General features: G+C 31.9%; 2 protein-coding genes across 3 annotated transcripts in view; both read left to right on the top strand.

Moving 5' to 3' along the window:
- LOC112905371 (vacuolar protein sorting-associated protein 35-like) overlaps window positions 1-1659 on the top strand; it is a 5246-nt gene extending 3587 nt beyond the window's left edge. Inside the window, exon 5 of the mRNA XM_025977623.1 lies at window positions 1618-1659. Coding sequence (XP_025833408.1) covers window positions 1618-1659 — 42 coding nt within the window. The remainder of the gene's footprint in view (window positions 1-1617) is intronic.
- Window positions 34-14388, top strand: part of LOC108739448 (probable G-protein coupled receptor 139) — a 32348-nt gene continuing 17993 nt past the window's right edge. Inside the window, exons 1-3 of one of the 2 annotated variants that reach the window (XM_025977575.1) lie at window positions 34-96; window positions 1077-1146; window positions 2593-2766. The gene's annotated coding sequence lies outside the window, so the exon portion shown is untranslated. Of the gene's footprint in view, window positions 97-1076; window positions 1147-2592; window positions 2767-6466; window positions 6633-14388 lie in introns of those variants that run through there. The other variant, XM_018473358.2, reaches the window with a different exon arrangement.

Raw genomic sequence — 14388 nt, 5'->3', positions numbered from 1 at the left:
TTTTTTTTTTTAATAAATGATACTCTAGTTCTTTTTTAAACTGGGTACATTATACATTTATTCCAGATCAATTAGCTGAAACTTTGACCTTTACAAGTAAGTAACTTTGAAACTAATTATTTTTTATGTTTAAAATAGGAGGAGTGTTAGTAAATTATTAAAACTTCTTCAGGTCATAAAGAAATCCTAGTAAGGATTTTTAGATATCTATATCTTATTTTAAGGATCGCTTGTTTTTGTTTTTCTTAAGATTAAGTTATATTTATCTCTTTACTCAATTGATTTTAGTAACTAAACTGAAACGCACCAAGTTATTAGTCCTAACGTCCAAAAAGAACAAACCCTGGTTTACCTTTTATGAATACTGTATTTAAAGTAGAAGCAATAATAGATTTATACTTGTAATACAGTAAATATTGCTTATAACGCACCAAGTCACGGGTAGCAGAATATCTTTTATAATGCACTCTGCTATTACGTATTTCTGATATAACATACCAAAATACCTGGTCAAAACGAGGAAACTGTAACTTATTTTTTAATTAATATTGTACTGAAATAATGAATTAGTTCTTATAAAACAGTAAATCTTGTTCTAAACTGAAATGTATTAAAGGTTGTTAAATTTAATTTACAGGGCTTTTTCAAGGAGCGGCGAAACGGCGGTTGTATTTTTCTAAATTTTACAATCCTTAATACTGCTCTGATTTTCCAACGACTATATTTAAAAGGGTAAAAAAATAGTCAACATATTAAAATTGAAATGTTCTGAACTGTTTCCTGTTTGTTTTCTTTGTATATACTAACGTATTTAACAGTTAATAAATTCGGTAAAAATAGGTGATGTGTATAAAATGTTTTGTTTGTTTTTAACGTAGTTTAATCTAATAGAGCGTACCGATTTTTATAGTCCATTGGAGTACGCTATAACCGAGTTTCTTTGAATGTTGAAAAAAGTTCGAGTTTAATATTTAGGTAGAACAAACAGGAGATTTTTAAAGTTTTTCTTAAGACCAAGTTGCGAACATACGGGTGTACTTTTGTTATTTACAATTTCCTCTCCCTGTTTTTTACAGACATTAGCAAGTTCCTTGATAATTCCAGTCTTTCCAGGACGATGGACATCCTGCTATAAATAGTACTGAGGTAAGTTAAGATAAATGTTATCCGTTCCTATTGAGATGTTTGTTGATTGGGGAGAAATTCCCGATATTTAGGGCTTTGACGAAAGCTGTAAGAGATGTAGGAAAAATATTTAGCTAGTGATTTCAGATGAGAATGTTCTCAGTTACCCCGTAAAAAAATACATGGAAGCGAATAAAGGGCGGACCTTATCTAAACGTGTTTCTTACCTAGGTCAGAATCCCATTTAAGTACTGCAAGTCAGATAAGTCAGGACGGAAGGAGTAGTAGGGATATAAAGCAGAGGATAGCGCCAGGGTCGAGTCGCCTTCAATACAAAGAAGTCACATCTTTGCTCGCGAACGGTTAATTTAGAAATACGAAAAAGATTGTTAAAGGTGTATGTTTGTAGCACGGTGCTGGACGGGTGCGAAAAATGGACGGTGGGTGTGGCGGAAAAGAAAAGTTAGAAACGTTCAAAATGTGATGTTACAGGTGAATGATGAGGATACCGTGGATANAGGCATGAAGGTCTAGTCAGAGACATATTAGAGGCAGAAACAGGAGTTAGGAGGGGTAGAGGTAGACCTAGATTAGATTACTGTTCGCAAATAGTTAAGGATGTGGGTTGTTCTAGTTTTAGGAGAATGCGAAAATTAGTTCAGGATAGGAAAGAGTGGAGGTGCGTGTCCAGTCTTAGGACTGACGACCTTATAAGAAACTATTCCTTGTTTTTACGTGATAAATAGTTGAATATTTATCTCAAATAGAAGAGTTTATGATTATAGACCCCACTTCATTCAAGTACATACTTAACTTTCTTATATCTTATAAATAATTGTTATATTACTATGTCATTTTAAATGTCATGTCAAATTCTCTACAAAGCTGTTCATGGAATCAATAGTAAGATCTTTTTGAGACCTTTACTTTTGAAATCAGAAACTTATTGTATGAAAATTATGATTAAACATCTGCATTGGTTTAACTATTGAGCATACGAAAAACCGTTAAATCATAACTTTAGCTGCTTTAGCTATTCACCAGTATCTTGAACTAAAACTGAATGTTGATTCTTACTCTATAACATTTTATAAATAGCGCCTTTATGAGCGCAGTAAAAACGTAAAACTTTGTTTTTATGATTTTGTGAAAAACAAGTTGATTTCCAGTTGATAATTTTTTATAAATAATTCTTGTAATTTTGAAGTAATTCCCCTTCTTTCGTAAATAAATAATTCTAATTGCCTTCTCTTTGAGTTGTTTACAAATAGACAGAATTAAATTAATTTTTAAATTTGTACAAAAACTTTTATTTTGTTGTTTAGCTTAAAATCGTATCTCAGACCCTGAAATAGCATTTTTGTTCAAAGTGTTCACATTTTGATAACTATCATAAATGAAAATTCTCTTATAATAGCTTATCCTGTAGAAATAATTCAATTTAGAATGAAATTTGTTATTTTGAAGCTTTCGGGATATCATCTAGTACGTCGTCTAACATACACATTTCCGAGATTAATTTTAACAGGAACGTAAAGCGCTATAATCCATGATTTCACAAGATGCGGAAGAGGGAAGAAGCAACGTTTTCGTTATTAGATTCCTTGTTGGGTTTGCTGATGACTGTGAGGTAAGAAGAGGGTAAGTTTTATTATTTTAAAGAAGCACTAAAACACTGGACAAACCACAAACGAAATTAGATGGCTATTTTATATTATATTTTTCTAAAGCTGAAGTACATTGCAAATATTTATTATACAGGGTATCCCGTGAGTCTAAAATCGGACATTTAGTTTAATTTAATTTTAATTGAGACAAGCGTATATTACGACCCTGTCTTAAAGTAATTGATTGATAGATTAATTAATTAATTACATTAATTACTTCTTTCTACGTTTTTGTTGCTTTCGTTAATGACGCCAATTAGTTGTAACAGCGTAAAATTGTAACAGGTCTCACTGTGTGCATCGAACAGGTCCCAAAATCGCACGATAATTAGGACGATTTTATTTAAGGTCTCATGCAAAATTACAATTTAGTTAGTAATGCTTTTAATGAATTAATTATGTTAAAGGTTCCTTTTGGCAATTCAACTGGGTATTTGTCAAACTTTTTGGTATTCATGACATCGAGGTAATTACCAATTAAAAAAAAAAGCATTGTCAGCCCACCGCCGCAGGGTTGGTAAATTGTTCAATCTTTTTAAATTGCGTCGCTTTTTCTTCACTAGCTTCCATTCTTTCTTAATTATTTGGCACAATACAACGATGAGACTTTTAAAAAGCTTTGCTTGGAAAACAGACCAATAAAAAATTCTCCGATCGTTGTGTATGTTCATCGATCTATGCGTTGTGTAGATTTTGGGGTTCCACTGTTAAATAGTTGAATTGTAAAAACAGAATGCTTGCATTTTATGCATTCATTTCGTAGTAATTTTTTTTGAATGCTACTAAAATACTGATTTGCAAGGGGAGAAAAAGTAGGGAAAGAGCGAATATAAAGATAGGAGACGAAAAATTAGAAGAAGTGGCTGATTTTAGATACCTAGGAAGTCAGATAAGTGAGGATGGAAGGAGTAGTAGGGATATAAAAGAGGATAGCGCAGGGTCGTGTCGCCTTTAATAAAAAGAAGTCACTTCTATGCTCGCGAACGGTTAATTTAGAAATTCGAAAAAGGTTGTTAAAGGTGTATGTTTGGAGCACGGCGTTGTACGGGTGCGAAACATGGACAGTGGGAGCGGCGGAAAAGAAAAGGTTAGAAGCGTTCGAAATGTGGTGTTATAGGCGGATGATGAGGATATCGTGGGTAGAAAAGGTTAGAAATGAAGAGGTATTGGAAAGAATAGGAGAACAGAGGACTCTATGGAAGTCAATAAAAAATAGGCGAGATAGGTTGGTAGGACACCTTCTCAGGCATGAAGGTCTAGTCAGAGACATATTAGAGGCAGAAACAGGAGTTAGGAGGGGTAGAGGTAGACCTAGATTAGATTACTGTTCGCAAATAGTTAAGGATGTGGGCTGTTCTAGTTTTAGGGAAATGCGAAGTTTAGCTCAGGATAGGAAAGAGTGGAGGTACGTGTCCAACCAGTCTTAGGACTGATGACCTTATGATGATGATGATGATGACTGAATCCCTAATCAATTGAGGTAATCATGAAAAATCATTTTTAGTTTCGAGAAAATGTTTTTGAAACTAAGCTTTTTGAAGTGAAACTTCTTTACGCACGGTAGGGTAAGTTCGTTTCATGCGAGTTGCTATGTAACGACATCATGCAACGGATGTCCCCCCTCTACTCGGCCACGTAGTCGAGTTCGTAGTGGGGATCGCTTGAGCCGTGAGCGCGCTTCAATGCAACGTTCGTTACAGCCAACTCCGGCATGTATAGTGCAAAATTTAAATTCGTAGTGTACAAATAATACCATTAAACTAATTCCTTAACCCCTATCTCGTTATGTTTGCGTGTTTGAAGAAGTTTCATTTCAGTAGCGTGTTGTATAATTACACGCTGTATTTTTTTATGATTAGATTATGATGATTACAGTTATCATTATCAAATTATCATCGTTGTATTATTAGTACTAATTTTATTCAATTACCTAAATTTAATTTTTTAATTTAGACTTTCACGATAACCAGTTGACATTGATTTCTAATAAACTTTTCCTGTTTCCTTGTATATCTTCAGGGCATACCTGAACAACTCTGTGAAATTCACGAATTGCTGGGAGAAATTGGAAAAGATCAATAGAAATTTAATTATAAATTATTAATTATTCCGATTTGCAGAAAATCTTATATACACTAATAGGAATTGTACCAATTTTCACTCAACATATTTAAAACCAGTCCATCTAGTTAGGTATATAGGCAGATATATACAGAACAATTTTCTTTCGATTTTGTATGAAAATTTGATGCATTAGTGAATTCACACAACAATCGACCCTTAAAATATAAAAAAGAAATCAATACTTTTTCTACATTAAAAGGAACTACGTAGAAAAGCAATAGGTTTTTTATAGTCTTAAAATTCTGAATTTTTTAATATTTATACCAAAAACAACAAATACTTACCGGTAAATAGTACCTTTACAAGCGAGTTATACTGTTAATTATTAAAACGCGTTCAGCGAATGCCTCATCACGATAAGGTCGTCAGTCCTATGACTGGCTGGACACGCACTTGCTTTCCTAACCTGAGCTAATCTTCGCATTTTTCTAAAGCTAATCTAGGTCTATCTCTACCCTTCCTAACTCTCGTTTCTGCCTCTAATATGTCTTTGACTAGACCTTCATGTCTGAAAAGGTGTTCTACTTAACCTATCTCGTCTATTTTTTATTGACTTCCATAAAGTCCTCTGTTCTCCTATTCTTTCTAATATCTCCTCATTTCTAACCTTCTCTATCCATGGTATCCTCATCATTCACCACATTTCGAACGCTTCTAACCTTTCCTTTTCCGCCGCCTTCACCGTCCATATTTCGCACCCGTACATCGCCGAGCTCCAAATATACACCTTTAGCAACCTTTTTCGAATTCCTAAATTAATCGTTCGCGTGCATAGAAGTGACTTCTTTTTATTGAAGGTGACTCGACCCTGCGCTAATCTCTGCTTTATATCCCTACTACTCCTTCCGTCCTGACTTATCTGACTTCCTAGATACTTAAAAACAGCCCCTTCTTCTAATTTTTCGTTTCCTATCTTTATATTCGCTCTTTCCCTATTTTTTCTTCCCTTCCATACCAGTATTTTTGTTTTACTTTTATTTATTTTTATACAGTACTGTTTTGTCAATAACTCTTTCATTTTATTTAAAGCTATTTCTAACTTCTCCTTGCTAGATGCTAATACCGCTATCTATATCATCTGCAAATCTAAGCTTCAGCTCTATTGCCTGTTACTCTTTATACAAAGTTAGTATCACTCTTCAATCTTTGTAACTCATCCCTAGATTTTTAAGTATATTTAACATCTTGTCGTAGTAGCAAATGTGTATAAAAAATTTTTTATTTCGAAACAACACTAGAGACACCTTTATGAAGGCCAAGATCATAATTACCTTTTAATCGTTGAACAAGAATATCTATCATCAGAATTATCTCTACTATTAAAAAAATCTTTAGTTATATTCATTAGAAGTGTTAGAAAAAATGCATTGGTTTTTATGATTTGGTTGGCAAAACACCCACTGAATTTCTAATGATAAATTATCATTGGCCGATTTCAACGAATCAAAGCATCAAAATGCTACAATTAATGAAACAAAGAGCAGTTTATCCAGGCGCATGTCTTCCTAGTTACTATTTAGAGAATCAGGCGGCAACGTTTGCTGCTTTGTCTTGCTGACAGTGCACGATCGGGTTTTGAAATGATAACGAGTGGTGTAAAAACGTAACTTAACGCCGCGAACACCTGTTGAACATTAACGAACTATTAATTGCACGAAAAGGGAATTATCTATAAGTGGTACGCCGATCTATCAATATTACTTATGCAGCATTACAGTAAGTTGCAACAAATAGTCTTCTTAATGAATAGGGAAACAAAGCAAAGTTATTGCCTAAAAAATTTGGACGACGAATTCAACTGAAAAATATATTCTACTTATTCCTAAATTAAAATGTCATCAACATAACAGTACCAATACACGCTTTTGCAGTAATTGACTTTTTTGTAATTTGTTTTCTGCTTGTTTCTCTATATTATTTTATTTAATTTTATAAGTAATTTATATGTTTGTCTTCGAAATGATGGTTTATACTTTATACCTATAGACGGACATCCATCAAAAAATTTCTTTACGTGTTAGTTTCAAACCAAAAAAGTAGCAAAAAGAAAATCGCTTTTTCTAAATGAAAAATAAGTTTCAGCCATAGGCATACTCAGGGTTAGTGTTATATAACTTCGGAGATATACAAACGAAAGACAAATATAGTAACATGTACGTATACGCTGAAAAAGTGCCCCTATATGGTAATTCTTAGGCGAAACTTTTATGTGAGTTTTATTTGATATTGTTTCTGCTTTTCCGACTGATTAGTATAGACTTATACTGATGACGTAATCTTTCTCTCAATAATTCTACGGTTTATAACTAAAGTGATTGAAGCAGCAGTTTCAAGACGTCTGCAGTATTTAATAGGTTCTAAAATTTTTGAAAGTTTAGATAATTAGCTTGTAGAAACTTCTTGGGCGGGGATACAATTAAAATTAGGAAATTAGGACACCCTGTAGATATTAATCCTGATTCTGTTATGGTTTTAATTTCGGCAGCGTTTTGCTTCAAAGAAGCTTGAAAAAAAGCTCTGTGTTCTTAGTTCTAACAATATCTGTGAAGATGTACTATGATAAAAACTAAGAAAAAAAATTTATGAATTCCTTACAGCTTGTAATGATTTCCAACTTACAAGGACTCTGTTTTATCCTTCTGTAAGGACATGAAATCCAGAATTAAATACCACTTTGTCATGAACGACGAATGTCTTATAGATTTCAATAAAATTAAATTATTTTGTTCATTTTCTCGGTTTACATTGATTGAAACGATTGCGACTGGAAATTTATAATGCGAACGAACAAAAGAAAAGTGTAGATACGTCGAAAAAAACATTATTAGTATTCAGAACAATAACGATTTCGGTTAAAAATTAATTTGAAATTCAGAAAAAGGTTTCCATTAAACCGATAGGCAAAGTGGTACATAAAATGCCACAGAAAAAAGTATATAATGTACCTATTATATAATTTTCCCTGCCTTTTTCCGACTTTAAACTCTACATTCTGAATGGATCGTTTAGTATTATTATACTGGCTATTGTGGTAATAAAATACTAATTGATTAATTTGTTACCATTTATAATTAATGTTGATATGCCACACGAGCGGCTCTGATTCGATTCCTGGTTGATATGAAGCTTTTTTCTTTTTACGTTAGGTAAAACAAATTGATCGAATATCGGCAGAAGAGAAACTAATAAAAATATATTGAGTTATACGAGATTCATACGAAATATAACAGTAAGTGTATTATAAAGATATTGAGATAAGAGAAAATCCAAGAATAATATCATAAAAAGCTACCACTTTTAACCAAAGTTCTATTGAATTTCAATCAAGTATTATATTTCATGTAATCTTCAAGATGTAAGATAGATATCAATAATATAATATAACAGAATAGGAGATATGTACGTACAGAACGTGTTTATTTCGTTCGCAACGTTTTCCTTTTCTTTTTGTTTTAAACACAATCTCTCAATAATATTGCTGTAACTAGATCGTAGAAAGTAGAAAGCAAAAAAATGTATTTTCACTTCTTTTTGCTGTAAAAAAGTTTTTATATTTCTGCCTACTGTCAAGGACGTAGCTAAGGGTGTGTACTCACAATAGCGTGACCCATCCTTGGTCCAAGCGAAAAACGTTATTGTATGAACTGATTTTACTTGCGAAAAAAATTTGATTGTTCTTTAGTTCAAAAAAACCTAATCGTAGTTTCTAATTTAAAATAGGGAAATAAATACCAGAGTTGAGGGCTGATTTTCTTTTGGAAAATGATATTTCCTTCGTAATAACTAAGAAAAGCTTAAAGGTTCTTAAACGATTTTATCCTTGTTTCAAATTTAGGTTCCGCTTAGTTTAAATCTTCGTCAGCATTGTTTAAATTTGATATCATTGTTCCGCATAATAACGTACAGCCTTCGTAGTAGAAATGTAGACTTAAAATTAATGAGAACCAGAACTTTGGAAATTTACTTCTATAGCAATTCTAGACAAACAAACTGTGCCGGTTTGTAATTTAATTATATCAATGAGCCAAAACCAACTTTTAAGTATTAAATATTAGTTTTTGAATTAATATTCTGTCGTCTATAGCAGCAATAATTTTTCTTCATTCAGGTAATCTGTAAAGGATAGAATATTATGAAAATAATTAGTCGAAAACACTTGGAGAAGTTTCACTAATTTCTACTGCGAACTCGATGTTCATTTCGCCTTCTTAGGGCATCTTCAAGAGTATTTTTAAGTACTAAAGTTTCGGTTACAATATAGATACTAGAGTGCTTAGGTAATATTAACTTAGGATCTAGGAAGGGCTTGTTACCGAACTCTAGTTGATTATTAACTATTTCTTTGTTTAATGAAATTACTGTTTTTATTGTCCATTAAACAAAAAAACTAGCGAATGATCAACTAGAGTTCGGTAACGCCCCCTCATAGATTCTAAGCTAGACTTAAGTACTCAATAATACTTCTGAAGATGCCCTAAGAAGGCGAAATGTACATCGACTTCGTAATAAAATTTAGTGAAACATCTCCAAGTGCCTTTTCAATATTACTTATTATAGAGTATTAATTCAAAAATAAATGTTTAATAAATTATCAACCTCCATCAAGTAAAGAAAATAATTTCTTCTTATTCCTCGTATACATCATAAAGAAAGCTCTGGTCTAAGGGTTTAACCTCTGTGTTCATGAATCTTTGATTCCTCCTCTAAAGTAAGTTTTAGTGTTACAATTCATTTTTCTTAAAAGCTTTCAACTCTAATAAGCCCCCCCCCCGTGTAAAATGCTTATATTTTAAGCTAAATTGGTACATTATATCTTACTCCATAATAAATTGAATACACCAAAATAAAAAATTCTGTTCAAAATTGAATGGCTATAATACGGTTTTCGGTACTGTTTTATACACAGGTAGTCCAATTTAGGAGATAACGTTTAACTTTATGATCATTATCAAATGTGTCTGTAAACATTTTGTTTAATAACGGTACGAAAAAATAATTGTTATAAAACGTATCGGGTAGGTGTACATATAAAGAGTCAGTAAATATCCATTGGTTAATCAATTTTTGTTTGGAATATAGAAACACATGCACCCTCTATTTGATATTATTCCCGATCATTTATTCTCCAGAAATACCCGATTCCAAGAGAAAATATTTATCTAAAATCGTGTATTCTTATGGTGTGTGTTTTAATCAGGTAAGCGTGAACCGTGTAACCTATCGTCCCGCACACTTTTTTAATGAACGTTCAATGCCAAAACTTTTATTTTGGTCCAGTTGGTACGTGTAGTTACGGCTTACAGAAACAGTACATCCGAATTGTGTATAGATTACCTAGCACCTTTATTATGGTAGAACGATATGTTGACAATTATTCTTTCTTTTTATTAATTGTTATTATTTAAAGGTGTATTTTTTGAGCGCGATGTTGTACGGGTGCGAAACATAGACGGTGGGCGCAGAGGAAAAGAAAAGAAAAAAAGATGCGTAAGAAATGTGGTGTTACAGGCGAATGATGAGGATACCGTGGATAGAGAAGGTTAGAAATGAAGAGATATTAGAAAGAATAGGAGAAAAGAGGATTTTATGGAAGTCAATATGAAATAGATGAGATAGGTTAGTAGGACACTTTATCAAGGTCTAGTCAAAGACATACGAGGGTGGATTGATAAGTTTCCGGCCTGANTTTGTGTTGAATATACCTAATAAATTTAAAAGGTGAAGTCTTTAATTATATGGGAAAATTTTTTACCTACTATACTTTGTATTCAAGTTTTTTAAATTAATCGTAAGTAAGAATCTATTAGGCAATTGCTTCAATACGGTTTACCATTTATTGATAATATTGCTAAGCAAATCAGTTATCAGGAAGATTGAAAACTTCAGCGGTGCTGTAGAACACATCAAATAGCTCAAACTTCAACGTCAAAACAAGAAAAAATGAAAAAACTATGTAATCGCAAAGCATATACTTTACACGTTTAGTTTCTTGTTTATATTATAGTCCTTGGAGTTTGTGTTGTTTAGTGTGGTCTAAAGAAGTTTATTTCCATGACTAGGAAATCCTGATGATAATTTTAAAAATTATGATATTACGAGATACAATCTTAATAAGACCTCAAGCTTTCAATTACTGTAGATTTTTCTATTGCAGTTTTAACCTTCTCACTTTTCTGAAAATTTTCACCTCCTTGTGATTTCCCCTCATCTTTTTTAGACTATCCTTTCCTTCTATTTGAATTTTTCGTTTGTTTGCTCCATTTCCTGTTATTCCACATTTCTCAAAAATGTGTTCAAGCGTATCTGGTTCCAATTCACACAACCTGTATATTTTTTTCTTTCTCTTTCCAATAAATTACCGTCCTATTCTCACTTCTCAATCTAAATCTTGTTTTTCGTTTTCGCTCCCTTCCTTCCATATTTTCTTGTACTCCTGTATTACTTTCTAATTTTTTTGCTTATCAATGTATTTAGTAAAACTTTCCAGTTCTTTTCATACACTATGCATATATTTTTCCAATTTCCATCTACAGTGCCTGATCACTCATTATTTTTCCATTACAAATTTTTTTCTTTCTTTTTTCCATTTTTCCTTTGTGATTTTCTTTTTATTCAATATTCGATATATATTATTCTTAATTTTTATACAATCTTTTAATATTAAATTGTCTTCGTACGTATTTTAATGTTCTTTACGAATATTTATAGTCAATTCTTCTTTTTGTAGAATATATTGTGGCATAATTTTAAGGTCCATCTAGTAATTAATCTCACCAAACTCATACACAAAAGTTTTTTCTTTGTATTTTACTGGTAATACGTAGATATTGAAAATATCGGATTCCAATATCATAATTAACAATGCACCTCTAATTACGAAACCGATATGATTATAAAGCAAAGGTTGCATTTGATATTGATATATGTAGATGGTACATGCTACATGAATTGAATCAAAGCCATTGAAAATTAATAAAAACGCCGCATGATTTCGACAGGGAGATCAAATTAATCCTATAACATTTTTAATAATGCTCTCAAACAAATAGCCAGTTGGAAATGTACCGAAAACAATAAAATAATTTTATGATGGTAGGAGGGGTTTAATATTTACGGTGAGGATTTTAGAGTTTATTTAAAGTTAAATTGAAATTAGAAATCCTTTTTGGTGAAAAAGGTACAGAAGTAGTAACTATTCGTTTGTAGGCGCTACATTGAATTAAAGATTATAACTCAGTTTTATTCGTTCTGTTTTCCTTTAAAATAGTTAAGAGAAATAAAAAAGAAAGCAACATCAGTCACATCTTGAGTAAAAGCCATAATTAATACCTTTGAAAGAGAAGCCATAACAAAATACCTACAGAATAATCTTTACGTCTGTCAAAGAAAATGAAATAAAATATTGTAGATTAAGTACTACGTTTTTAATAATCAGTTTGAAAGCCATAAGATGGTTCACTGTACCAAAAAAAGACGAAATTTTATCCTAGCCTCTTTTACGTTCACAGAAAAGTTTTTGTAATCGCCAAGGAAAGTTTAGAATTATTAATGCTTGAAGTAAACAGTAACTTTTTACTTACGATTAGTTACGAAACTCTCTTACTGTTTGAATTTGAATTTTATATTTAATTTCTGCACTGCAGGAAGGACAGAAGTTTAAAAATAAGATATTAATAAAATTAAAAAACTAACAAAGTTGGAAGTAAAACTTTTTGTAGAATACTAAAAGTGTCAACGAGGAAACAAAAAATAAATTGAATTTAAAAAGAATTTACTAAAACAGATTGTCTGTGAAATAAATAAGTAAAGGTGTCTGCTTTTTTTCTATTCAATTCTGTATATGATTTTTGCTTGTTTTTAGAAAAAGAAAACTTATTACATTTTGTTGACTAAAAAACAGAAAACACTCAAAGAGAAACAAAATTGTTGACTACGAATACTGTTCTTAACTCATAGTTAATTGAATTGTTTATTAAACTAAGTATTTTAGCATAGTTTCTTGTAAAACTTCAGTCTTCTTTTTCTCTACTTTAATTTCTTTTTCGGTTTTTTTACTTACGTGTTAGTAGTCGGCAAATAATATTTGTTATCGTCACCCAGATATTGCTAGAAGTAATTGAAATACATATTATCAGAATTATTAAAGTCGTGCTTTGAGAAACAAGTATCTGTATTATATACAATAGGACTTCTTAAATTTTATTTATTACAACAAAAAAATAAGTGTACGGGGCATGTATGGAAGACATTTTTTTTTTTCGCGCTATATTAAATGTAATATAGTTGCTTTTAATCGTATCAATTTGGAAGTACTAGTGATTAGTACGTAATGACTCGTGTAATAAAAAAAAAGAGTGCGGAACGGTTGGTCACACAGTTCACAAATGCGTGATAAAACCCACGCCATAAGAACGCATGCATTCTGGGCATATTTTTTGTCGAAAAAGTCCATCGTGGCACTAACTAATACATGGTAAAAATGATGGTAACATGATTCAACGATACGGAACATTCAGAGTTTTGGTTGTTCATCATTTATTTTTAGTTCTTGTAGTTAGAAATAATTTAGTTACAGTTATTTTATGTGCATGAGTCAATAAAATATCATTTAGCCAGCGCAGTGACTTGTTTGTAATTACTCCGAACGGAAACGGAACTGTAAAAATGTTTTTTCTCAAATTAGATCTCGGTTTTGTTGATCTTCATTAGCTTTAAAATTGTCGAAATGGATTTATATTTCGTAGTATATATCTGCAACATCCCACCGAATTTAAAGAAAAATGTTTCTTGTGTCTCTGCATTCATTAAGGTATAAGGTATCTTTAAATATATTAAAAATAAAATTAAAAAATAAAATACATAATAATTAATAATTTTATTTTCAAAGTAAATTTTACTGTAATATCAAACAGTACCAGGTACCTTTATACACTACTAGCGACCCGTCCCAGCTTCGCACGGGTGCAATGCTGATACTAAATATATTTTTGTTTTGTTTAGATTATTATCGAGAAGGGGAGATCTTCAAAAGATACCCCCTGAATATACTAAATATACTACAGAACAATATATACAACATTCACAGTTTTTTTGTCATTAGACAATACAAACCGGCCTCCCAGCCGGTACCGGCGCAACCGCTATGTCCCTGCATTTTAAGTCTGTAATATCTTCGAAAATATTCATTTAAATTACATGCTGTAAAGGGCCATATTGATCTAAATAAGTCATTATTTCTCATAAAAAGTAAATGATAAAAATGGTTATTGTGGGTTATCCTAAGAGAAAAAAACTAAACTTTTGGGTGTTTCATTCCCACCAGCCAGTAATGCTGGTGGGCGGGCAGTCCCTCCGGACTATGCCGGAAGGTAGGGCGGAAGGCCCTCTTCAGCCTGCTTTCAGGAATCGTGGGAATGGGTGGGTGGTGGTTCGGGTGAGAAAGTTGAGACGGACGAAATGAAGACAGAAGAGA

Source organism: Agrilus planipennis, unplaced genomic scaffold, assembly GCF_000699045.2.
Source record: "Agrilus planipennis isolate EAB-ADULT unplaced genomic scaffold, Apla_2.0 scaffold25, whole genome shotgun sequence".
In the NCBI taxonomy this organism is placed as follows: Eukaryota; Metazoa; Arthropoda; class Insecta; order Coleoptera; family Buprestidae; genus Agrilus; species Agrilus planipennis.
Note: the sequence above shows the minus strand (reverse complement) of the source record. Positions and strands in the feature narration are given on the sequence as shown.